Source organism: Adiantum capillus-veneris, chromosome 27 (genome assembly GCF_014529385.1).
Source record: "Adiantum capillus-veneris isolate H3 chromosome 27, ASM1452938v2, whole genome shotgun sequence".
Lineage (NCBI taxonomy): Eukaryota > Viridiplantae > Streptophyta > Polypodiopsida > Polypodiales > Pteridaceae > Adiantum > Adiantum capillus-veneris.
The window spans coordinates 1,602,884-1,629,440 of NC_140957.1; the positions used below are offsets into that span (position 1 = coordinate 1,602,884).

A 26,557-nucleotide genomic window follows, 5' to 3' on the forward strand; every position below is an offset into this window, starting at 1 on the left:
CTAAGGTTGATGAGAGCCCATTGTCATGTGCATAAGCATTTAATGCATCTAGATGTCTCTGCATACTCTCTGAGAGTCTGAAATAAGCACAATATCATCGGCATAAAGCAATAGAGGTATCCATGTACCTGACAGTTGTGCTCCTCTATCCCCTGTGGTAGTCATTAATCTCATCAATATACAATCCACACAAAGTCAGAGAAAGTGGGCATCCCTGCTTCACCCCAATGGTAGAGTGAACAGGGTTTGAAAGACCCTCTGCTGTCCATACTCTCCCTATAATTGTCTCATATAGTGCCATGATACCCCATACAGGTTCTTGTGGGACTCCCAAGTCATGTAGTCGTTGTATCAACCTAGCTCTCAGGACTGTCTCAAAGGCTTTGCAGAAACCCACAAAGCTACAATAAATCCTTCTCCCATGTGCTCTGCCCTCCTCAATGATCGCTCTAAGTATGAAGATATGATCAAGTGTAGAGAATCGCCTCCTGAATCGAGCTTGCCTTGAAGCTCATCCTGCCCATCTGCTCAACTCATGCTCAAGTATAGATGCATATAACCTGGCCAATGACTGGCCAATCATGATAGTGCGATAGTTAGTTGGCAAGGTTGGATCTCCAGACTTGAATAGTGGTACAATTCTAGATGTACTTGAATAGTGGCCAATCATGATAGTGCGATAGTTAGTTGGCAAGGTTGGATCTCTTAGTGGTACAATTCTAGATGTACTCCAAGTCTCTAAAAACCCCTAACACATGGCCCTGTTGAACATGAAGGCCAACAAACCATCAATATGATCCCTAGCATATATGAAATGATGTGCCACTATACCATCATGATCGTGTGCAGTGTGCCCTCCCTCTATGCAATCTGTCAATGGTTCACCTCACCATCTCCACTGTGAAGAAAGTAGAAGTGAGAGAACATCGCTTCGGCGGGTTTGGCAATGGTAACTGCTCTGCTACTGTGTATAAAGACGATGCATATTGTGTCCATGTCTCTATAGAAGTAATGACTAGAGAGGGTGTGTGCTCTCTTAAGAGTCGCCAAGCTGTTGGGGTAAAGGCGTTGCACCTTTGCTCGAGGCCGGACGTCCGGTGTCCACTGGCCCCCTCATCGTGTGTACGCACTCTTATTCTTTCATATACAAAGAATAAGGAGCTCCTCATTCATTCTACTTCCTAAGGTTGCTCCACCCACACTCGTGCTTCTCCCTTCCCCGCACGCACCGCATCGCACCGCGCACACGCGCACTAACAAGAGGTGTCAGAGCTACGGCAACGAATGGCATGTGCGACGGCTTCCCGGCAAGACGAAAGCGACGGAGCTCGGCTTGAGCTCGGCGGCGGTGGATCGGAGCTTCTTGGTAAGCACCCGGAGGAGATCGGATGAGATCTCGGATCTCGGCACATTGGCGCACGCAGTCCCTCAGGCGTGTGGGGAATCTTGAGGGAATTTGAGTATCCCTGCAGAAAAGGAGATCTGCAGGTCGACACAGAGAGCAAGCGTAAAAGCATGGAGTGTGCAAGCCTTTGGAGTGAGTCGAGCAGAGCTACGAGCAGTAGCAAGAGTCGCTTTGCAAGCAGTAAATCGAAGCTTATCACAGGGAGCTGCAAATCCGATTCGAAGGCTTAGTGCTTTGGGCAGTGAACCAAGCACGAAGAGAATCAAGCAGACTTAAATCAGCAGTGTCGAGCAGAGCATATCCAAGCATTGCGAGTCGAAGGCAACAACAGGCAAGCATTGCAAGAAGCATTTCAAGCTTGGCATAGAAGCAAATCGAACAGTTTGGGGCAGCGCTACACTGCAGTAGCACAATCGAGCTTGGGAGTAGCTGTTGGCTCAAACACACTCTGCAGGCGCGCACAAGGAGCAGCAGACAGGTGTGTCGAGCAGAGCAAGTCCTGTGGAGGCTTTGCAAGCAGCAAATTGGGCAGCCAACACCGACCTTGAGCCGGGAAATTAGGCTGATTCGGGCATCTGCAGCCATAGTCGAGGAGCAAGCAGCGGAAATTGAAGTGCAGACAGAGGACGAGCAAAGGAGAGAGCTTTGGCAAGGCAGAACCGACAGTGCTGGCAGCAAATTTTTTGCTTGTGTGTGGTTGCGCACGCACACACACACACACACTCTCTCTCTCTCAGTGAACAGATTTCAGATCAAGCAAGGAGAAGCAGAGCCCCACTCCCTGCTCGTTAGAAATCTGAATCCGACACTTTTCTGCAAACATTTCGTCAGTGGGCAGAGAATTGAAGTTTTTTAAGATAAAGCTTTGACTTAGAGTGTGCAAGCAATTGATCCCACCAAAGTCCCCGACATCCCGACCCCCCGCTCACACACACCCAAGAGGCAGTGAGAGAGCTTGAGAGGTAGCTGATGAGAGAGAGAGCGAGAGAGAGAGAGATCAGGGCTTCGATGACCTCGACTTCGGCGATTTCCGTTTGGCTAGGACTATGACATTCGGGTTGAGATAGCTTCTCTCGGACGATTCCTTTCTCGGCTTCAACGTTCTTCCTGACATCAGCGAGTGCTTCCGTCCGGCGGCAGAAGACGACATCGAGCGTTTTCCTCGGCTTCGACATTGCAAGAGCAAGCGAGAGCTCTCCTCTGGCGTAGCCTCGCCATCGCCTTCGCTCTCACGCTCATTCCGGAGCAGATTTGGCTCCGACGCACATCCTCGGCACCGCAACATCCCGACCTAGACATTGCAAGAGACTGACGAGCGAGAGCAGCATCGGCTCTCCTCTAGCGCCCATCCGGAGAGGCAGGGTTCCGACGTACTCTCCACGGCGTTTCGTCTTCGACGATTCTTTAGTTTTCGGCTTCGACGGCACACACCAACACATACGACTCCGACGGCCCCTTCCGGAGCGGGTTTTCCCTCGAGCGTGCTCCTCTTGGTAGGTGTTTCCAGTCGACGAGTTTACCGACTGATGAGGTAGTGTGTGTCAGTTTCCTAGTGGTTTTGCTCACAGATTGTATAGTCTTTCCAGTGTGGCTTATGCAGCACATGTAGTGCTCATGTACGACTATGTGGGGCATTCCAGAGAGATTCTAGCAGAGTTTTGTGCAGTTTCATGCTATGTAGCATTTTGTGGATACCGCTTGAGGTAGGTGTAGCTCCCAGGTAGCAGGTTTACAAGTTTGCAGCGTTTCATAGAGCTACTCGCTCAGGAGTGAGACAACTTGTCAAGCTTTTGGCATTGCATGTAGAACATTTGTGGATCTGTTTACTGAGACACTGAGTGTCTGTTTTTCATGCGATTTGGTGAGATTTTTTGAGTGTCTTAACTCAGTTTTCAGGGGAAATTTTGCCGGATTTTTCCTAGATTCTCGCCATGGTTTATGTGCATAGTATCCACAGTTTGCTCTCTGATGGTTTAGTGGTCGAGCGTGACTTCCACTTTTGACAGGTTTTGTCAGCTTGGACATGTTTAGTGTTCTTGTACCCACTCTCGCAGAAGTGAGGATTGCGTATGCTTGTGTGGCTACATATAGACAGTCACACGTTTCACAGGTTTTTTGCAGATTTTTGCAGGCAGTTTCACTTGTGGGATGCGTTTTGAGCTCGTTTACTCTCTACTTGTGTATATGGTTATGCGCTTTACGCTCAGTTGAGCAGTTTGTCCCAGATTGTGTGCTTGCAAAGTTTGTAGATTGTGGAGTTGGTTTTATGCATATGTGAGCGTCAGTTTTGATGCGTTTGATCATGCTTTTGATGATTGTGTAGTGGTCTAGTTGTCTCCCACTTTGTTGCCAGTTTGGCATGGTATATGGTTGAGATTGTACTTGAGGTTTTACTTAGTTTATAGGGGAGACTTTGCCAAATTTCTCCGAGGTTTTCTCGCCATAGTTTGGTTCCTTTGCCATTTACTTATGGTTGTAGATATGTGTAGCTTGCAAAATACTTGCTTAGGCAACAATTTAAGAAAACCCTCTTTCCAGGATATTTGCAAATTTTGTTTCTTCCATGCCGTATTCAACATCAAAAGCAAAGGCTCTATGAGAGTCTCCCAAAAGGAGAGGAAGAATTCCACAGTAAGCCCATCCCAACCAGGGGATCATTAGAGGCCCAATGCAAGCATTGCTAAATGCAATTCAGAATCAGTGAATGGTTCTTCAAGGCATTGTGTATCCTGTGAAAAAAGGATTAGATGTACATGAGAGAGCAACAATTGTTGTGCTTGACAAACTATTGTAGAGGGATGAGGAGGAGCCGCAAACAACTGCCTATAATGTGCGACCATGGCATCAACAAGTTCCTGCTTGGATGATGTCCAAGGGCCTGAAGAAAGCATTACATGCTTAATGTACTGGGAAACCCTTGTGTGATGAAGATGCTTAAAACATTGTTTCAAAGCACAACCTTTATCCACAAAATCCCGTTGACGAGCACATGTCTACCCGCAAAGTAGGAACATTGACTAGCAAACTCATGCTGATTGTGTTCTTGTAAAACAACTATATCCCTACCCTACATGTATTTACATAGTGCCAGGCTAGCCGCCATTTATCAAGGTTACATAACCCACGCACATTGTACGAGATGCATGTAATGCGATTATGCATGGGAGATCATATGTACAAGTGGCAAAGGAACATATGAAATTAAGTAGACATGCCCATGGGCACATCCTCCTCCACCATATTTGTGCTAGAACCGATCCGTTGATTCAGTGCAGAAAAAGTTTCTGCAGAATTTGCATACAAGGTGGAAGCCTCACCAATAAGCACATCTTTGTAAGAATGCATCACTTTTTCCCATGCGTCAATTAATGTACGATTATCATTAACATGGAAGTTGCTTGAACGATGCATTCTTGTTAGCAGTGATGAGTGGAACATAATTACGAGAGGGTGGAGTACGCATCTTCACTGTCTTTTTAGGCACCCCCCAAGCGTTAGTATCATTGGACCCAATATTTTTACCTTTCATAACATTGCCATTACCAGGATCAACAGACTGAGAAGGCTTGGTTTTCCCGTTTTTCACATTGGGAGCCACATTAGCAATGCCTCATCGATAGATTTGTCCATAGGGACAGGAGCAAATGATGAAACTCCTGAAGGAGGGGGCTGCAAGATAAGTTCAAGGCATTTAGATTGTATGTGTCTAAATTTACCACATCGGAATCAGGAATTTGCAAACTTGTCCCATTTGAGTTTGCAAACATTTGAGTATTTCCACGAGGTCCTGCACTGGAATATGCACCTCAAGAGTATGTGTAAGCGAGACCATTCCAAGCTTTCCCAGCCTCCTCAATATCCTCATACAAACAAGTTTTGATCTCCGAAGTGGCCTCCAAGAAATTTCCCATGGCTTTTCGACGCTTATGCACACACAAAGATTCGGACATATAGTAACAAAACCTCACCCAAAGAGCAAATGCCTAGAAAAATGTGCACTGCAAAGATTTTCTTTTTTATAAAAAAATTGACATCTAGCTTTGTACAGGAACCATAAGAATATATATATGAATCCACAGAGGTCCCACAATTCTGTACAAATTCCACACTATGTATTCTACCAGATCAAACTCTGTACACCAGTTCTGTGGCGATTCTGATGGTGACCATGCACGTGCTGGCGATTGCTTAAACCTGCTGATTTGATGACACTCTTATGCTTGAAGATAGTGAGACGAAACCTACTTGCAATGGAGACACCCTCTACTACTGCGCCGCATTACACACACACACACACACTTGTGGCCACACACACAGTCGCAAGGCAGAGCACGCACAGGCTAGATGGTTTGCGTGCAAGGCTGAGTCATTTTGAGGGCAGATGGCTCATGCGCAGGGCTTACTCACGCAGAGGGCAGAAGTGTGCAGACTCTCCTCGCTCACCTCATACACACTTTTTTTGTAAATCTGCTTTGATTAATTTACAAGTGGGAAACCTCAAAGCGAGGAAAATCCACGAAAAAGATCAAATACAAAGGGAGGAACACAAAAGTGTTCTGTGATATGAGGGTTTTAGCACATAGAAGAGTTGCAAGATTTCTAGGGATATGTCCCCAATGTCAAAGGCAAAATGTAACAATTGCCTCAGCGAAAGCTTGAACGAGGGAAAAGGATCCGCCTCATACCGATGAAACACGTGCAAATTGCGTTGGCGCCACAAAGACCATAGCGATCAGAATCTGTCCCATATGAAGAAGATCACAAATTGTTGAAGGGAGGGCGAAAGAATGCCAAAAACCCAGAATCGTTTGTGGAAAACTACTGAGGGAAAACGAAGGTGCATACAAGCAGAGACGTGGTCCATGAAAGCCCTGGTGAAGCGACAATCCCAAAGCAGATGCTTGACAGTCTCATCACCAGCCGAGCAATTGACACAACGAGAGGAGCTGATGTGACGCACCGCAAGGAGGGTGCCAACTGGAAGAACTCCCAGCAAACAGCGCCAAAGAAAGAGATGCTCCTTAAGAGGCAAGTGGGACGTCCAAATTGCAGTAAGAGCCTTTCTCCACCATTGATCAGATTTGTGTAAATACAAAAGTGCATTACAATGAACAGCCAGCCAAGAGTCTTGCATAAGGGAAGTATAGATAATGCGGTCGGAAATCGCATCAAAAGGAATGTCCCATAAATTCCAATCCTGCATACGCCATCCACTGGCCAACGGCGGAATGGGGAGGAAAATAGACAGCATATGCTCCATCACAGTCCAAATCTGACGATAATGCAGGCAAAACCCAAAGCGTGTTGTTGCCTGAGAGAAAGTGAGCAAATTCCCAGTTGAATCCACCACATCATCACCTTACACACACACACACACACACAGATTTATTAACGTCCTTTGGAGGCCGAACTTGACCTAGAGAACAAAACCGATACATCGTTTGTTGTACATTCCCCTTTGGGCGAAAAAGAAAAGGCTCATAACTCAAGGCCTCTTTTATAATGAGGCCTTCATATACATATCAAGGGTATCCAATCTTCTTACAAAAAAGATAGATAACAATCAAGTTTCCTAAAGAGGGATCTGCTCCGTTCAAGGTACTTTGGTGAGAAGGTCTCGTATCACAGCTCCTCCTCTGTAAACTGCCCACTTCCTATTCTTTTGTGCCTCTTTGACTTTAGCCAGCTCAAATGCTCTATTTTTTTATTGAAGGGGGGTGAGTTTATCTAAAATCCAAACCAAAAAACCTTTCGATGACTTTGTCTCGCATGACTGCTACTTTTTCCTTTATGTCAAAATAAGAAACCATTTTTTGCTGGACACTTATCCCTGAGGTCCATGAAGGGAACCACCGTGAGATGACATAATTGTTATTTCCCACGTAGTACTTGTATTCTTTGCTACCTCACCACCCTTGTATCATTCCTTTCAATTTACTTGTTTGGGGTGCTATAACACCATAGACCAGGGTGCACAACTTTCTGCACATAGGTTTGTGCTACATCTTCTTCCACTAACTCTTGCAAGCATCTGCTACTTCATTTTGCAAATCAATATGGTGACTACACTAGATAATAAAGTATTTTATTTTACTGTGGAGAAACTCTCATTCAAGTAAAAAATCCATTGCATTTCTCTTGTTTAACAATTTTACAGGACCATGATCTTCAAATGATTACAACAGGTGTGTTGGAGCTTGGAGAGCTTATCTATGAGCCCCCCAGATATGGTAGGACTATCTGGGAAATCGGGACCCCAGATCGAACTGCATACAACTTCTTTATTCCAGATCCAAATCCCATGTATTGGAACAAGCTTTTTGTTAATCATCCCGAAAGGTTGGCCTTTGTAATTTTTTTTCTGATGCAATGACTTTGAGATGAAGCGAGAAAATCATTTACTATTGACACCCAAATCAGAGAGTTAGGATTGGAACTTTAGATATCAACAAGTGCATGAAAGGAGACTTGTGTTTCTTCCTTGTAATTAAAAGAAGATTTTCGCTTATTCTCGTATACCCTCGTATAGAAAGAAGAATGTAATATTTTATCCGTGTGTTCTTTCAGATATAGACAATATGGATTATGGCTGGAGTACACTGAACATTATCCTGATGATGACTTGGTTTTTACTGTTAACCAAAGTGATTCAACAAGGGACTGGTTTTTTGCTCATGTGTGCAGGTATGACATTCAAATTTGAGTAGGTGATTGAGTAAGCGTTCATGGATGCTTGCATGTGAGCATACTCTATGCGTGTGTGTGCATGTGTGTGTGTGTGTGTGTGTGTGTGTGTGTGTGTGTGTGTGTGTGTGTGTGTGTGTGTGTGTCAGCGACAAAGGATAAAGCGAAAGAATAGAGTAAAGATAAAGGCAAGGCCCCGGTCTCAGTCACAGAGACTTGGACAGTCCCCAAAAAAGTGATTAAAGTACGTAATGAGGTTTCTTTACGCAGTTATGTACCTTCTTCTTCTCTCCCGACCTCTCTCAGAAGAAGCTTCTCTGCAACGATAACAAGTCTTTGGCAGAGGCTTGGGACAAGGTCGTTCGTTCCTATAAGGATGCAGTCACAGGGGATACTTCAGGTCCTCTTTCTTCCTCACCCACTACATCCCATTTGATATTGCCGAAGTCTTGTCAGGTAGCACCTCCTTAGTTGATGAGGATGTGCTTATGCACAACACCAATTAAATTATCCTCTTTCTTTGCCCTTCGTACATACTAGTTTTTTTTCCGAGAAAAAGATCCTTCTATTAGTTACTGAAACTGCCCATAGGGCTACAACCACCTCTTCAAGAGAGGGCTACAACAACCATGGTGGGAGACTCTCCCAATGAAAAAACCAGCATATGTACAATGGGGCTAAATCAAGAAATGGGGGGAGGGAAAAGCCACACAGGTGGTCGGTAGTGCCATCGGAGTACACCCTGGACCATGGTGTAGAAAGGCCCAGGACGCAAGAGTCGTAGGAAAGCCTCTCTGCGCTCCCGCATGCGGTCGGAGCTGCCCTGTAGTCCCTCGAACTGTCCTCTGAGAGTGTGGATCAGCTCTAGCCAGAAGTCACGAACAGTCTCTGCTGGTGGCACGGGGCGAGCCTCAAAGATGCGGAAGCAGCGGGCCCGCCAGATGAACCAGAGTGCCAGGCCACTGATGAGCTCCCAACACTCCTCTCTCTCACTGCACCACTCCTGTGGAGTAAGCTCTGTAGCAGGCTGGAGTGTAGGTCGCCCCTCCTGCATCACTATCATCCTGCTGGTGGAAGATAGCTCAAACTGAAGTGCCGGGCCTGAGAGGGTGGACCAAGCCGCTGCTCCCCAAGTGTACTGTCGAGCCGTGGAGAGAGCAGGCATGAGCCGAAGAACTCGTAGCCACACCTGCTGGGCCGAGGGACAGTCCCAAAGACAGTGACGCTGACTCTCCACAAGGTGGTCACACTCCTATCTGTTGTAGCTCTGTGTGCGACCATCCACTGAAACGAGGTGACTCGCCTCGGTTGTCTGGAGTCCCACAACCTCTCCTAAAAAACTGCCAAGAACTCAGCTGGGAGCCCCTCCTCCTGCCAATGAGGTGCTGCAGAGCGGGGCGGGCCTTTCTCTGTGCTGCTAGTATATGACGTCCCAGTCGAACAGTGTACTGAAAGAACGGGACTCCTGGGTGGTTTGCAGAAGAGAAGGGATCCCTCCATAGCCACTCACCAAGATCCCACTGTACTCGTGCCAGTGGACAACACTCCCAAGCCCACAGCCTCCAGTGTCCATTCTCAAGAGCTGCTGGGTCAGGGTCTATGACAACGGTTCTCCCACAGATGCCCACTACTCGGATCCTCTGAACAGTGAAAACGGCACTCTGCTATGTGCGGGGCCTCTACTGCAACTCGCTGAAGGCGTCCCCCACCCTGAAGCTCGAAGAAAAGAGCTGGGACAGTCTCTGAGCAGGCCCTTACTGAGATGAGAACCTCCAGTCGTGTGAAGGCTCCCATCCACCGGGGTGCTACTGGCTTGAGGGGCGTGAGCCACTCAGCCGGAAGTGACTCTGTGATGTCTTGGCACATGCTCTGCACCCCAACTGAAGGCCCTGGACCTCCTCTCACAAACCTGTGAACTCTAGCCAGTCACCTAAAGAGCGCGCTGGACCTGCTGCCATGGGACCCCAAGAAACATGAGGCAGACTACCAACCAAGTGGCCTCTCTGAGTGCTAACCATGGGGTTCCAGACGAGGGGCTGCCGTAGGCACTCCTCCGTGCACGTAGGCTATCTCTGCTCTAGGACACGCTGCAAGTGCTCCCAAGATCGAAGCAGACTCACAGCGAAGCAGTCCTCCAGTCTCCTGCTCAGACCAACTCTGCGCATCTCTGTAAAGATCCATCTGGTCGAAGGCTGCCAAGGGCCTCCTGCCTGAGGCACCCTAGCACGTAGCCACTGTAGCAAGAACTCCTTCCAGGGCTCCTCACCTGGAAGAAGTCCTCAGACGATGAACTTCCCAAGAAGGGCTCTGCTCTGCTGTGCTAGATCAATGATCCCAAGCCCTCCTTGTGAACAAGGAAGAGTGATGACCTGCCAAGCCACCTTGGCTCGGGCTATCTGAGTGTCACGTCCTGACCAAAGGAAGTTCCTGATCAGCCTCTCTACCTGGTTGATAGAAGAACTCGAGAAGATCCAGCAGGAAGTGAAGTACCACATAGTCGCCAACAACACCTAGTTGGCAACTACTACTATGCCGGCCAAAGAAAGTCGTGCTGAGCTCCAGTGTAACAACTTTTTCCTGATAGACAGGAGAAGGGGAGCAATCTGCTGCTCGGGAGACAAGCCCAAACCAACCTGACAGCCCAAGTACCGAACTGCAGTCCCTGGGGGGATCCACCTGAAACCCTCTCCTGGCATCCAATCTGGCACAGGAGCACTACCAACCGAGAAAGTCACTGTCTTTCTCCAGTTGATCAGTGCGCCCGATGCACAACAGAAGGTCTCCAGAGCCCGCTCACACCTGTGGAGGTTGGCCTCCTGGCCATCTAAGTACAAGGCTGAGTCGTCAACGTCCAGTAGCTCATCTCCCCGAATAGGGAGTGCTAAGCCCCGTAGACCAACCTGCTGCAACACCAAAAACCTGCTCATCGCCTCCGCATAGAACAGAAAGAGGAAAGGGGCAAGAGGACAGCCCTGTCTGACCGAGCGTGTAAGCATGAAGCGATCGCCTCTCCCTCCTGCCAAGAGTACCTGACTATGAGCCTGCCTGTACAAAGCTGACACCCCTCTGATCCAAGCATCTAAGAAGCCAATCCTGCGTAGAGTGCCCTCTAGAAAGTCCCAGTCAACTCTGTCGTATTCCTTCTCAAAATCGAGAAGAAGGATCACGAGGTCCTCACCACGGAGCCGTGCCAAGGCAGAGGCCTCCCAAAAGGTAAAGATGTTGTCAAGGATACTGCGTTCCTTGACAAAACCTGTCTGAGTCCCATGTATCAGACTCTCTAGAAGTGGCTGAATCCTCAAACTCAGAGCCTTGGCAAGAATTTTGTAGGCTGAGTTGAGAATGGTGATGGGGCGCCACTGTCGAATCTCATCCAAGGAGCCACCCTCCTTGGGAATGAGGTAGATTAGGCCCTCACTCATGCTGTTAGGCATCACTCCTGTGTGCAAAGTGTACTGAAAAGCACTGCAGAGATCTGGGCCAAGGAGGTCCTAGTACTCCAAGAAAAAACTGGGAGTCAGCCCATCCTCACCTAGACAACTACCACGGGGGAGGGCCCTAAGAGCCATGTGCAGCTCCTCTAGCTGAAGTGGTAGCTCAAGCCTCTGACGCATCTCCTCAGTCACAAGACAAGGCATCTGTGCCCAAACCTGCTCCCTGCATGCATCCTGACGGGCTGACTGGGACTCTGCAGATAGTAACTCACGATAAAAGTCAGTAGCAACTGCACGCATATCCTCGGGCTCAGAAGCAATGGACCCATCGAGCCTCCTCAACTGACTGACCTTGGCATGCGAATGCCGAGGTCCCACTGCCTCAAAGAAAGCACCAGTCACTCTGTCGCCCACCTGGGTTCACTAAGATGCCTGTCAATGGAAAGCAAACTCGTGTCGCCTCTCCTCTATGCTAGTCGCATGCCAAGGTCCCACTGCCTCAAAGAAAGCACCAGTCACTCTGTCGCCCACCTGGGTTCACTAAGATGCTTGTCAATGGAAAGCAAACTCATGTCGCCTCTCCTCTATGCTAGCAAGCTCCTGTCGAGCCTGCTGTAACTGCTCCTCCAACCAGAGACTGTCTGGATGCTGCTCCTGCATCCTCTGTAACGAAGCAATGCCACGTCTGAGACGCTGCTCCTCTCTCGTTGCAGCCCGGCGAGCCAAAGACTCCCGGAGAAAAAGACGACTAATTTGTGCTAGGCCTGCGGCCACTCTGTCAGCAGGAGAGTCCTGCCTGTCCAAGCCCTCTGTCCAGACAGCCTCTACCCTCTCTCTGAGTGCTGAGTCCAACAAGACCCTCTCTGGGATGCGAAGCATCGTGCTCCCACTCCTCTGCCTGTCTGCTACTGTGAGGATCACTGGTGCATGGTCTGAGAAGGAGGTCCCTGCCAGGATGCCCACTGTCCATCCCAAGTCACTGAAGTGGTCACTAGTGTAGAAGCGATCTATCCGCGATAGATTCACTCCTCCCACTCTGCGGTCCGATCGAGAGAAGGCCAAGCTGTCTGGGGGCCTCACAAACCAGAGTGCTGCCAAGCATCCGAGACCCTCAAAGTCATACAAAGCCTCTCCCAAGCTGCCAACTCAACTCCATGCACAGTAGCATGGCTACCACCAATCCTGTCAAAAGGGTCCTCCAGCATGTTGAAGTCCCCCCCTATGCACCAATGCTCTGCCTGCGGCAGAGACTCAGCTATCTGTGATCAAAACGCTGCACGAGCACTCGCCACATTGGGCGCATAGATGTTCAGGAAACCCACTAGGCGACCCTGAACCTGCATAGTAATCCACTGAGCCCTGCCTGGCACAATGATCCCTCTGCCCACTATGGCCTACTGCAAAGAGTCCGCAATAGTCATACATACCCCACCCTGGATGCCTCCAGGTCCAAAAGCAGCTGACCAAAAAGTATCATATTGTCCACGCAAGAGCTGACCACAACGTCTGATGCGGATCTCTCACAGATGGTGCTCCTGAAGCATAAGGAGATCAATCTCTCCTCCCACAAGACAACGCTGAAGCTCTTGACGCAGTCGGCCCGCTGGCGCTGGGGCCCACCTAGTCCCTGCACGTTCCATGAGACGATCCTCATGGAGAGCGAGAGAACAGATGCTGCCGCAGCAGCTAGACGGGCTATCTTCGAGGCTGGCTTGGATGGGGAGTAATCCGCATCCGAGCGTCCTCTAGATAGACGTGACTGCAACGAGTGCTTGGCCCAAGCCCAAGCAAAGCGAGCCGTACGTAAAGCAACTCCTGTGTCCAGGAGTCCTCATGAATGTATACATAACATGGCAAGCACTGTTTTATAGGCAAAGAAGTAAACCACAATGTGTCTACATCCTGCTGAGTCTGGAGGTGTCACCACAAACTTGGCCAATGGCCACAAAGTCTGAAGCAAATCTGTAACTTCTAGTTCCCCCATGTGGTGAGAGAACTCTAGTACCTGTGTGTGCAACCATCCCAACACTGAGTCGAGAGTCCACTATGTCTGGTCACTGCCGCAGAGGGGGAAGGAGAAGCCAACTGGTGAGTCCAAGGCCTCTATCCCCCTAGTGGCAAGGAACAGAACATGGATCCTGAAGCAGGCTGCCCCATGGTCTGCTGAGGGGTCGCTGAGAAAACGAGTAAAGTCGTAGTCGAAGAAGTCCCATTGGCGCCGGATGTCAATGCTCATCAGACCACGAGGGATAGCTGCAAGGGAAGATGTCTATACCTGCAGAGGGGGCCGTAGGAAAGGCTGTCCCTCTCTCGCTAAGCGACTCGTGGCAAAGGCGCTGCCAAGAGATCTCCTAGCCGCAGGAGAAGGCCCTGCCCCCTGGGTCGAATGTGGAACTGAAGCAGGAGGGGGGGGGAGAGGGAGATGGGGGGAGCGGTGGAGAAGAGGGGCGGGAAGGAGCGACAGAGGTAGAAGGGCGGGGGGGAAGAGGCGGCAGGAGCAGGAGGCGGGGGGAAGGATGAGGAAGATGGAGGGAACTCTGGGGGGGAAGGGGCTGTCAAGGGTGAAGCTGGGGAGGGGGCTGGGGCAGGGACCTCATCCTGCTCTAGAGGACCAAAACGGTTCCCCATGGGAACCCATTGCTGCTGAGTAGGTGCCTGAGGACCACTCTGAGTGCCAGTCTGACGCTGTGGCCCCTGGCGACGTCTACCACGGACCTGCTGCCATCCCTCCTCCACTGGAGCCCCAGGCTCAGAGGGTGGCTCTACCTGTGTGCGCTGTGTCTCTGGCTGTGTCTGCTGACCAGCCCTTGCAGGCTGGGGCTGAGGCTGTGGTGTAGGTCGAGGCCTCCTCCGTGGATAGGCCTTCGCTAGATGGCCCATCTGTCGACAAATGAAGCACTGGTTCGGGAGGCCCGAATACTCCACACTCTGTTTGAACCAACCCCCACTCACCCGAGGCAGAAGGATAACCTTCGGGAGCGTGTGAGTGTCTCTGACCAAAACGCGAAAGGGAATGCCAGCCGCCTTGGCAGCTACTGAGGCTGCCATGCGAGGTGTCTCCAGGACAGTCTCAATAGCTGAGCCTATCTTGGACAGAAGTGGTAAGTACTCCCTCCGCAAACCCGGAAAGCAGACAGAGATGGGGATGTCTGCCTCCTCTACTAGAACATCCGAAGCAAGGTCGAAACCATGTCTCCACTGTCGAAAGTGGGCACGTGCTGCTCGGATGGTCAGTGGACTCATGGCGATGACCTTGGACGCCATCTCGGAAGTCTCAAAGTCAATCTGGTAGTAACCGCGTCCGAGTATCTGTACGTCCAAGATCCTGCCCACCTCTGCAAGAAGCGGGCCTGGAGAAGGTCACGCAGCTCTCCTCTGCTAGGTCGAGTGCCGAGAATCTTGCAGATGACCGAAGTCGCCTACAATCGCTCTACCTCTGCGGCTAGGCTCGCTTGCTCTGTCGGCGAAAGAGCAAGTCGAATGGTGGGCTCAGCGGGGTCGGGCGAGGGGGCTTCGGACGAGTCCCTCTGTGGCGGAGTTGGAGCCTCCATCTGTGTTTCTACTAGTATGGCAGAAGAACTTACGGCGGGGAGAAACTGCAAAAAGGTGCGCCTATCACTGCCCAAGGAGGTCAATGCGGCTCAATCCAACGTGCAGAAAACCTCGGGGGAACAAGGAAAGCGGGGGAGGGGGGGGGGGGGGTGTAAAGGCAGCAACAGGCCGGGGGGGGGGGGGGGGCTAGCAAGCGGGCGAGCAGGGCAGCGGGGTGGGCAGCAAACGGGCGAGCAGGGACAGCGGGGGCGGGAGGCTGCGCAGGGAGGGGGGGGGGGGGGGGGGGGGCAGCGATGGCGCAGAGCAAGGGGGGGGGTGTCAAACAGCAGCAGCGAGCGCTTGGGGGCACGTCAGCTTTTGTACATACTAGTTATAATGCATAGCTCTTTAAAGTGCATTTCATACAATGTGCGTGGGTTAAGCAATCACGCAAAGTGGCGGCTTACTTGGCAATATGTACATACATGTAAGGCAGACATTGTAGTTTTACAAGAGCTCAATCAGCATGAGTATGCTGGCCACATATCTTACTACAGGGAGGTATTGGATCGCCTATGCAGGATCTGGTGACTACTCAGGGGTGCTTATGCTTATTCGTCATGAACTGCAACCAATTCTGGCTTTCAATGATCTTGTTGGGAGGTGGATGGTAATCCAATGTATGGTGAATAGAGAAGTCTTTGAATTTGCAGGTGTATATGCCTATACAGCTTCTGCAGATAGGGCAAGGCTATGAAATGATGTGGCATATTACAATTGGCGCTCGAATGCATTTCTTTGTGAGGATTTTAATAATGCGCCGAATCCTCAAGATAATACGACTGGTCATTCTCATATGCTAGCCATGGAAAAGCAGTCATGGGATCACTTGATGTCACGATGTAATGCATTGGATATTTGGTATTCTTTGCATAAGAATGATCCAGGATTCACTTTCCAGCACAATGTGTTGTTCTCTTATCGTGCTCGCTTGGATCAATCGTATATTCTGCATATACAACAGTATGAGGACTATATATGTACGTTTAGCATCACGGATCATGCTCCCATAAGTTTATCATTACACTTTGGCTACATGCAAGATGCTGCCACATTACCGAGGAAGCGGTTGCTACATATCAATAATGCATATTTGTCACATGAAACTTTTTGCAACATGATTGTGGATACCATTTCACCTCTTTTGTTCCAGATGTATTGTCATATTGACACGGCTTGGTACCGCTTTGTTATGCGAGCTCAACATGCCATTCAAGAGTACGGAAAAATCTATATGTCATGGCAACGAAGGCAAGTGCAACAGGCTAAAAGTACATGTCAGACATTAATGCAGTTGGTCAATCATTCTCAGCTCTCTAAAGCTCAGCTAGCTGAATTATTTTCAGCTCGAAATATATTGCGTCTTGATGATCAAAGAAAATTGACCAAGTGGAAAACTAGAGCTAGACGGCATGCATTTCAAGATAAAAGTTTGTGCTTCCAAGCAGTTTCTCAAGCATTTACATCATACTAGACAAATCAAGCTATCAAAAGAATGAAACTTCCATATGGGGAGTGGATTTCTTCCATGCAGGAGCTTGTTGAAGCTTTCGTGACACATTATGGGACTTTTTTTGCGGCTCCTATTCATCTTTCACAGGAAGCATGACATGCTCGTTTTTTGTTTCTATCGCATGTAAATCGGATCCTTTCCCCGCAGCAAGCACAGGAGCTGGAGGTTCTTTTCAGTGAGGAGGAATTGCAGGACTACTTAAGGCACTTGGGCCGTGGGAAATCCCCGGGTTGGGATGGACTCATTGTTGAGTTTTTTTTTGAGAGAAAAAGATCCTTCTATTAGCTAATGAAACTGCCCATAGGGCTACAACCACCTCTACTAGACAGGGCTACAACAATCATAAGGGGGAGACTCTCCCAATGAAAAACAACATATGTACAATGAGGCTAAATCAAGAGATGGGAGGAGGGAAAATCCACACAGGTGGACGGTAGTGCCATCTCAGCACACGTTGGACCATGGTGAAGAAAGGCCCAGGGCGCCAGAATCGAAGGAAAGCCTCTCTATGCTCCCGCATGTGGTCGGAGCTGCCCTAGAGTCTCTCAAACTGTCCTCTGAGAGTATGGACCAGCTCTAGCCAAAGATCACGAACAGTCTCTGCTGATGGTACAAGACGAGTCTCAAAGATGCGGAAGCAGCGGGCCCGCCAAATGAACCAGAGTGTCAAGCCGCAGATGAGCTCCCAACACTCCTCTTTCTCACTGCACCACTTCTGTGGAGTAAGCTCTGTAGTAGGTTGGAGTGTAGGTTGACCCCACTGTATCTTTATCATCCTGTTGGTGGAGGATAGCTCAAATTGAAGTGCTGGGCCCGTGAGAGTGGACCAAGCAGCTGCCCCCCAAGTGTACTACCATGTCGTGGAAAGAGCTGGCATCAGCCGAAGGATACGAAGCCAAACCTGCTGTTCAAAGGACAATGCCAAAGACAATGGCGCTGACTCTCCACAGGATGGTCACAAGCTGCGCATGCTGTCGAGAGACCACTATGTACAAGCCCAACTGCTGTAGCTCGATGGGCAACCAACCACTGGAACGAAGTGACTCTCTTCGGCTGTCTGGAGTCCCACAACCTCGCCCAAAAAGTTGACAAGAACTCAGCTGTGAGAACCTTCCTTGCCAATGAGGTGCTGCAGCAGGACGAGCCTCTCTCCGTGCTGCCAGTATGTGATGTCCCAATCGAATAGTGTACTGAAAGAAAGGGACACCTGGATGGTCGGCTGAGGAGAAAGGGTCCCTCCAAAACCACTCTCCAGGATCCCACTGCATCCGTGCCAGTGGACAGCACTCCCAAGCCCACAGCCTCCAGTGGCCAATCTCAAGAGCTGCTAGGTCAGGATCTATGACACAAGTCCTCCCACAGATGCCCACAACTCGGATCCTCTGAGAACAACACTCTGCCACCTGTGGCGCCTCTACTGCAACTCGGTGTAAACGACCCTCACCTTGTAGCTCGAAAAACAGGGAGGGTACAGTCTTTGAGCAAGCCCGAACTGCGATGAGAACCTCCAGTCGCGTGAAGGCCCCCATCCATCTGAGCACTGCTGACTCGAGAGGTGTGAGCCACTCAGCTGGTATTGCCTCTGTGATGTCCTGACACATGCTCTGCACCCCTCTCATGCCCTGTAGCTGGATGCTCTGAAGCTCCTCTGATAAGCCTGAAAACTGTAGCCAGTCACCTAAAGTGCGTGCTGGACCCTTTGCCATGGGACCCCAAGAAACATGAGGCCTACTACTTGAGTGCTAACCATGGTGTTCCAAACAAGGGGCTGTCTCAGGCGCTCCTCCATGCAAGTAGGTTGATGTTGCTCGAGGCCTCTCCGTAGTTGCTCCCAGGAGCGGAGCAGACTCACAGCGAAACGGTCCTCCAGTCTCCTGCTCAGGCCAACTCTGCACATCTCTGTGAAAATCCATATGGTCGAAGGTCGCCAGGGGCCTCAAGCCTGAGACACTCTAGCACTAAGCTGTTGAAGCAAAAACTCCTTCCAGGGCTCCTCCCTTGGAAGTAATCCTCTGACAACAAACTTCCCAAGAAGGGCTCTACTCTGCTGTGCTGGGTCTATGATCCCCAACCCTCCCTGAGAACAAGGAAGAGTGATGACTTGTCAGGCCACTTTGGCCCGGGCTATCTGAGTGTCACGCCCTGACCAAAGGAAGTTCCTAATCAGCCTCTCTACCTCGTTGATGCAAGAACTCGAAAAGATCCAACAAGAAGTGATGTACCACATAGTAGCCAACAACACCTGGTTGGCCACTACAACTCTGCCTGCCAGAGAAAGTCGTGCGGAGCTCCAATGTAACAACTTTCTCGTGAAGGACAAGAGGAGGGGAGCAATTTGTTGCTCAGGAGACAAGTCCAAGACAACCTGAAAGCCCAAGTATCGAACTGCAGTCCCTGGGGGTATCCATCTGAAACCCTCACCTGGCAGCCAATGAAGCGTAGAAGCACTACCAACCGAGGAAGCCACTGTCTTTCTCCAGTTGATCAGTGCGCCTGATGCAAAACAAAAGGTCTCAAGAGCGTGTTCACACCTGTGAAGGTTGGCCTCCTGGCCCTCCAAGTACAAGGCTGAGTCGTCAACAAACTCAACATCCAATAGCTCATCTCCCCGAATAGGGAGCGCTAAGCCATGCAAACCAACCTGCTGTGAAACCAAAAACTTGCTCATTGCCTCATCATAATACAAAAAGAGGAAGGGGGCAAGAGGGCAGCCTTGTCAGGCCGAACGTGTGAGCATGAAACGATCTCCTCTACCACCTGACAAAAGTACCTGATTGTGTGTCCGTCTGTAAAGAGCTGACACACCTCTGATCTAGGCATCTAAGAAGCCCATCTTGCATAGAATGCCCTCCAAAAAGTCCCAGTCAACTCTATCTTAGGCCTTCTCAAAATCAAGAAGAAGTATCACTAGATCCTCACCACGGAGACACGCGAGGGCAGATGCCTCCCAGAAAATAAAGATGTTGTCAAGGATACTACGCTCCTTGACAAAACATGTCTGTGTCCCATGTATGATGCTCTCTAGAAGTGGCTGAATCCTCAAACTCAGAGCCTTGGCAAGAATTCTATAGGCTGAATTGAGGATGGTGTTGGGCTGCCACTTTCGAATCTCATCCAAGGAGCCACCCTCCTTGGGAATGAGGTAAATCAGGCCCTCACTCATGCTATCAGGCATCTCTCTTGTGTGTAGGATGTACTGAAAAGCGCTGCAGAGATGTGAGCCAAGCAAGTCCCAATTCTCTAAGAAAAAGCTCGGAGTCAAACCATCCTCACCTGGACAGCTACCACGAGGAAGTGCTCTGAGAGCCGCGTGGAGCTCCTCTAACTGAAGAGGCAGCTCAAGCCTTTGGTGCATCTCCTCAGTCACAAGACAAGGCATCTGTGCCCACACCTACTCTCTACATGCATCCTGACGCTTTGACTGAGGCTCTGCTGACAACAGGTCTCGATAAAATTCGGTGGCTATTGTACGCATGTCCTCTGGCTCTGAAGCAACTGACCCGCCAGGCCTCCTCAACTGACCGACCTTGGCATGCATATGTTGGGGCCCCACTATCTCAAAGAAAGCCCCTGTCACTCTGTCACCCACCTGGGTCCACTGAGATGCCTGTCGATGAAAAGCAAACTCCTAGCGCCTCTCCTCTGTGCTGGCAAGCTTTGGCGAGCCTGCCGCAACTGATCCTCCAACCAAGGCCTCTACAAGGAAGCAACGCCCCGTCGGAGACGTTGCTCCTCCTCTTCTCGCTGCAGCCAGTAGGCGGGCCGTAGACTCTTGGAGAAATAGTCGACTAAGCTGAGCAAGTCCAGAGGCCACTGTCAGTAGGAGAGTCCTGCATATCTGAGCCCTCTGTCCAAAGAGCCACCACTTGCTCCTAGAGCGCAGAGTCCAACAAGACCCTCTCAGGGATGCGAAGCATCGTGCTCCCCCTCCTCTGTCTACCTGTCACTCTGAGGATCATTGGTGCATGGTCCGAAAAAGATTCCCAGCCAGAATGCAAACTGACCCACCCAAGTCACAGAAGTGGTCACTAGTGTAGAAGCTATTTATCCGAGATAGATTCACTCCTCCCACTCTGTGGTCCAAACGAGAGAAGGCCAGGCTGTATGGGGGCCTCACAAAGCTAGAATGCTGCCACACATCTGAAACCTGCAGAGTCATACATAACCTCTTCCAAGATGCCAACTCAACTCCATGCACAGTAGTATGGCTACCTCCAATCCTGTCAGAGGGTCCTCCAACATGTTGAAGTCACCCCCAATGCACCATTGCACTGCCTGCGGCAGAGACTCTACAATATGAGACCAAAACTCTGCACGTGCACTCGCCACATTGGGTATGTAGATGTTCAGAAATCCCATGAGGCAACCCTGAATCTGCATAGTAATCCACTGAGCCTTGCCTGGCACAATAATCCCTCTGCCCACAATGGCCTGCTACAAAGAATCCGCAGTAGTCATACATACCCCACCCTGGATGCCTCCAGGTCCATGCCTCCAGGTCCATGCCTCCAAGTCCAAATGCAGCAGACCAAAACGTCTCATAGCGACCAAGCAAAATTTGACCACACTGTCTAATGTGGCTCTCACAAAGATGATGCTCCTATAGCATAAGAATGTCAATCTCACCACCCATAAGGCATCTCTGAAGCTCCTGACGCAGCCGACCCCTCTGACGCTAAAACTGGAGCCCTCCTAATCCCTGCACATTCCATGAAATGATCCTCATAGAGTCAGTGGGAGAAAACAGATGCTGCCACAGCAGCCAACCTCGCTATCTTTGAGGCCCGTTTGGATGGGGAGTAATCCGCATCCGAACGACCTCTAGACAAGCGCAAAAGAAGTGATTGTCCTGCCCAGGCCTAAGCCGAGCGTGCAGCTTGAAGGGCTACATCCTCTGTCCAAGAATCCTCATGTACAAATACATAACAAGGAGGGCTCTGAGTGTCAACAAACAAATGCACCACAATGTGCTTGCAACCCGTTGCATCCGGAGGCGTCACACTGAACTTGGCAAGAGGCCAGAGTGTCTGCACCAGATCTGTCACCCCCAAGTCCCCTGTGTGGTGTGAGAACTCGGTAGCCTGAATCTAGAGCTAGTCAAGAACTGTGTGTTGGGTCCACTCTGTGAGATTTCTACCGCACAACGGAAAGGAGAAACCCACCGCTGTGTCCAAAGCCTCAATGCCTCTAGCTGCAAGAAAGAGGACGTGGACTCGAAAGCAAGCCTCCTCCAGGTCAGGAGAAGAGTCACCCAGAAACCGTGTGAAACTATAGTCGAAGAAGTCCGAGCGTCTGCGAATGTCAAAGCTAGTCAAACCTCTAGGGACTGCTATAAAAGGAGAAGCCTGCACCAAAAAAGGCAGCCTCAAGTGGGGTTGTCCCTCTCGAGCCACACGGCTCGTAGCAAAAGCACTACCAAGAGATCGCCTCGCAGCAGACGCTTGGCGAGTCCCCTGCGTCTGAGGAGTGGTGGAGGGGTTGGAAGATGAGGCTGTGGACCCCACCGGGGAGAGAGGAGGGACAACAGGCGAAGGTGGAGGCGGGGGAGGTGGAGTGGCAGCGTCCGAGGGAGGAGGGGGTGGAGGTGGAGGAACTGAAGTGGACAGGGCCTCCTCAGGCAGGTCCTGCTGAAGGGGGTCAAAACGGTTCCAAGTCAGAACCCAGTGCTGCTGAGCTACATAAGGTCCGGCCACCAGGGGGAGCAGTGGGGCGAGCCCACCCATGTCGGCGGCGGCCAGCCCCTTGCTTCCAACTGTCGACTGTCTGATCGCTGGTCTCAGTCGAGGTACTAGCCTGTGCGTCCTGTGTGTCTGGCTGTTGGCCTTGCTCAACCTTGGGAGGCTGCGCATGCGTTGTGGGTCGAGGTCTTCTGCGAGGACATGCCTTTGCTAAATGGCCCATCTGTCTACAAATGAAACACTGATTCGGGAGGCCCGAATACTCCACGCTCTGACGGAACCAACCCCTACTCACCCGAGGTAGTAGGATGACCTTCGGGAGAGTGTGGGTGTCCCGAACCGGTATACGTACTAAGGGGATGCCGGCCGCCTTGGCAGCTACAGAGGCTGCTGTGCGAGGTGTCTTCAAGACAGTCCCAATCTCTTAGCCTATCTTGGACAAGAGTGGCAGGTACTCCCTCCTCAAACCGGGAAAGCAGATGGAGATGGGAAGGTCTACCTCCTCTACCAGAACATCTGTAGCTGGATCAAAACCATGCCTCCACTGTCGAAAGTGGACTCGAACTGCTCCGATGGCCAAGGGGCTCATCTTGATGACCTTGGACGCCATCTCGGAAGTTTCGAACTTTATGTGATAGTAGCTGCGTCCGAGGAACTGAACATCCAAGATCTTGCCCACCTCTACGAGAAGGCAGGCCTGGAGAAGATCACGCACCTCTTCTCTGCTAGGTCTGGTCATGAGAATCTTGCAGATGACGAAAGTCGCCTGAAGGTGTTCCACCTCTGCTGCGAGGCTCGCTTGCTCTATCGACGAAAGAGCAAGTCGGATGGTGGGCTCTGTACGGTCGGGCGAGGGGGCTTCTTGAGAGCCCCTCTGAGGTGGAGCATGAGCCTCCATCAATGTCGGCTGCTTTGGAGAAGGGGCAAAACGACTTCGGCGAACGAAGGCCTTCTGCTGGACCGAGCACGTCGAAGGCGGGGGGGGGGGGGGGGGGGAGAGAGAGCAGCAGCAGTGAGCGATATGTTGCAGGTTTCACTGTTGAGTTTTTCATTTCATTCTGGGATCATCTCAAGGATCCGTTGCTATTTATGGTGAATAGGGCATGGAAACAATAGCAGATGCCATTCTCTCGGAAAGAGGGCCTTTTTAAATTGTTGTTGAAACAGGTTCTATGTGAGTTTTTCTCTCATTGGCGACCAATTACTCTCATGCCTCTTGTCTATAAGTTAATGGCCAAGATGCTTGTTAAAAACTACCTGCATTCAGGCATACATCAATCTCAATATGGTTTTATTCCATGACGCTAAATTACTGATAATCTGGCAAATGTCATTCTTGGTATGGAATATGCAAAGTACACCAAGCAGGATACGCTAGTCATGCAGGTCGACATAGAAAAAGCTTTTGACTCGGTCCTTTGGGACTACATCGCTAAGGTAATGCAAAAGCTTGGATTTGGGCCTAAACTTGCGCAAGTGGTGTATTTCTTATATGCTCATAGCACATCCGCTGGTTTGCTTGATGGATACATTATTGATCCTTGGTCTCTAGGTCGTTCTGTCAGACAAGGATGTCCTCTCAGTGCTTTGCTTTATGCTATTGCTTCTCATCCTTTATTTATGCATTTAGAGTCCTTAATCTCAACTGGAGACTTGCATGGCCTAACACTGCCATCTGGAAAGCATTTTAATGGTCAAGCTTATGCGGATGATTCACTATTCACACCTCGGAATCATTGTGATGATGTACATCATATTATGCATGTTCTCCATCTCTTTAGATTGGCGGTTGGGCTGAAAGTTGACTTTCGCAAATCGAGGTTGATCCCTCTCAATGCTCATGAATGGCACAAGTTATTATGGCTAGGTGAGATTGTTTCCTCTCACACTGGTGCCTCATTTGGGATACCCAATTGGATGGAATGTATCTGCTAAGCATAAGCTTGATTGGGTATGGCATCGCCTTGAATTGCGTTCCTGTAATGTATTGGACTTGTGGCCGCTTTTACATGATGGACACTCTCGGATTCACTTTCCAGCACAATGTTCGTTCCTCTTACCATGCTCGCCTTGACCGTTCGTATCTCTTTCATAGGCACCAATATGATGCCTTTGTGTGGGATATGAGGATTGGCTATACTTTATGTCTTTCGGATCATGCTCCTGTATATTTGACTATACATTTTGGCCCATCTCTAGATATCGCTTCTTAACGGCTTTTGCATGTGAAGAATGCGTATCTGACGCATGAAGTTTTTTGTAGCATGATTATGGATATAATGCATATAGATATGGATGCTGCGTGGTTCTGCTTTGTTATGAGTGTCCAATGTGTGGTTATTGATTATGGCAAGCACTATGTCTCAGTTGTGGGGCAATGTTCAGCAGGCAAGGGATACTTGTCAACGATTAATGCATATGGCTAATTCCTTCTCGCTTTCGGAGGCTGAACTTAATACATTGATTTTAGCCCGCACTACTATACGGAATAATGATGAGAAAAATTGGTTAAGTGGCAGATTCGTGCAAGGCAACATGCTCTTGTTGATAAAGGTTGTACCTCCAAACAATTCTTCAAGCATTTGCATCATTCTCGTCAATCTCAGGACATCAAAAAAGTCAAAATTCCCCTAGACATCTTCCCCACAGCAACTGGCAGATGCTTTGGTTGCTCGCTTTGGGAAGATTTTTGAAGCCCCGTCCCCTCTTACCCAAGAAGCCAGAGAGGCACGCAATCTTTTTTTTGTTGCATGTTGCTCGTATCATTTTTGTACAACAAGCATAAAGTTTGGAAGTTGCGTTCACTGAGGCAGAGTTGCATGCAAGTTTGCAGGACTTGGGTAGATGAAAATCTCCTGGCTAGGACGGACTTACTGTTGATTTCTTCGCGTCCTTTTGAGATCACCTTAAGCAACCATTACTGGTAATAATGAATACGGCTTGAGACAAGGAGGATGTCCACCTTTCTTGGAAGGAAGGGCTGCTCAAGTTATTGCCAAAGCATGCTTTTTGTGACTAGTTTTCTCACTGGCGGTCCATCACTCTTATGCCGGTGGTTTACAAATTGATGGCCAAAATGATAAGTCAACCGTATTAAAGATTACCTGCATGAAGGACTTTATCGATCCCAGTACGGTTTCATACCTCGACGGCACATTACTGAGAATCTGGCAAATGTCATGATTGGCATGGAATATGCAAAATACACTATATATTGGTCATGCAAGTTGATGCTACAGACTTGGACACCCCAAGTCAGAAATCGGGCACGACACAAGATAGAATCACTTAAAATACTTCAGAATTTTATCACACATTTAAATTAGAGACTCGATACGGCCCGTCGTAGTTCCGTGCCCAGAGGTATTGGCCCCAAAATTTGGCGCCCCTTTTGGTATTTAGTTTTATATTAATGCTTGAGCAAAGTTACAACTCCCGCGGGCCCTCTCTGCTCAGTTGCTTGTCAGCACACTCTGAGGAATAGAGGGGCCTTGGGTTCTTATTTGAAGGCCCTTGGCCATCAAACTCAAAAGCAATTTCACCTGAAAAACTTCTAACTCAAAAGCTACTGGCCCAAAAGCAATGAGCATGATTTGCGAAAATCCGTACAGTCTGCCATGTGGCACAATGCAAAACACGGAAATTCGTACTGTTGCCACGTCAGCATGGCAGCCCAATTTACGGCCGTCTGTACAGGTGTTCGCGTCATCAGTCCATCCGTACTGCCACGTCGTCAGGACTGTCACGTCATCAGTTTGTGACATACCCCCCTCTTGAAAGAATTGTAGTCGCCCTCGATTATGCCTGCAAAATCAGACATAAGCCATAAACCAGTTCAGTAGGCACTGACTCTAAGTACCGACACACTAGACGACGCAAATCCAGCACTTGTACAAAGACAACAGTCACTTCTCATATCATATTCAAATCACATCACATAAAATCCATCCAGATCTAGGACTATGATTCCTGGCAACATATGTAGCAATCGCATCTAGATTCACACCGAACCTCATCGATGTTAGATCAGATTAACTAATTCTTATTGCGATCATGTCCATAGATTTCTCAAGACTGAAATGCTGTAGTCATTTTTGTGAGTCATTCCATCTTTCTATCCTGCATTCAAACACAATCACATGTGTGAGTAATCATTTTGGGGTATTCCAATTTTTCAATTAGACACTGAGTTCATATTGAATATAGTGTTTCAATCGTTCAATTCTAGTCATCTTATCGCTGTGTAGCCATC

The 26,557-nt window shown here is 49.5% G+C and overlaps 1 protein-coding gene across 6 annotated transcripts in view; it reads left to right on the forward strand.

The window, feature by feature from the left end:
- Positions 1-26,557, forward strand: part of LOC147421395 (uncharacterized) — a 215,291-nt gene that overhangs the window by 177,307 nt on the left and 11,427 nt on the right. For 5 of the 6 annotated variants that reach the window (XM_086503337.1, XM_086503339.1, XM_086503338.1 and 2 more), the window contains 2 exons: positions 7,591-7,744; positions 7,973-8,089. In XM_086503337.1, coding sequence (XP_086359463.1) covers positions 7,591-7,744; positions 7,973-8,089 — 271 coding nt within the window. Of the gene's footprint in view, positions 1-7,590; positions 7,745-7,972; positions 8,090-8,359; positions 8,541-26,557 lie in introns of those variants that run through there. The other variant, XM_086503336.1, reaches the window with a different exon arrangement.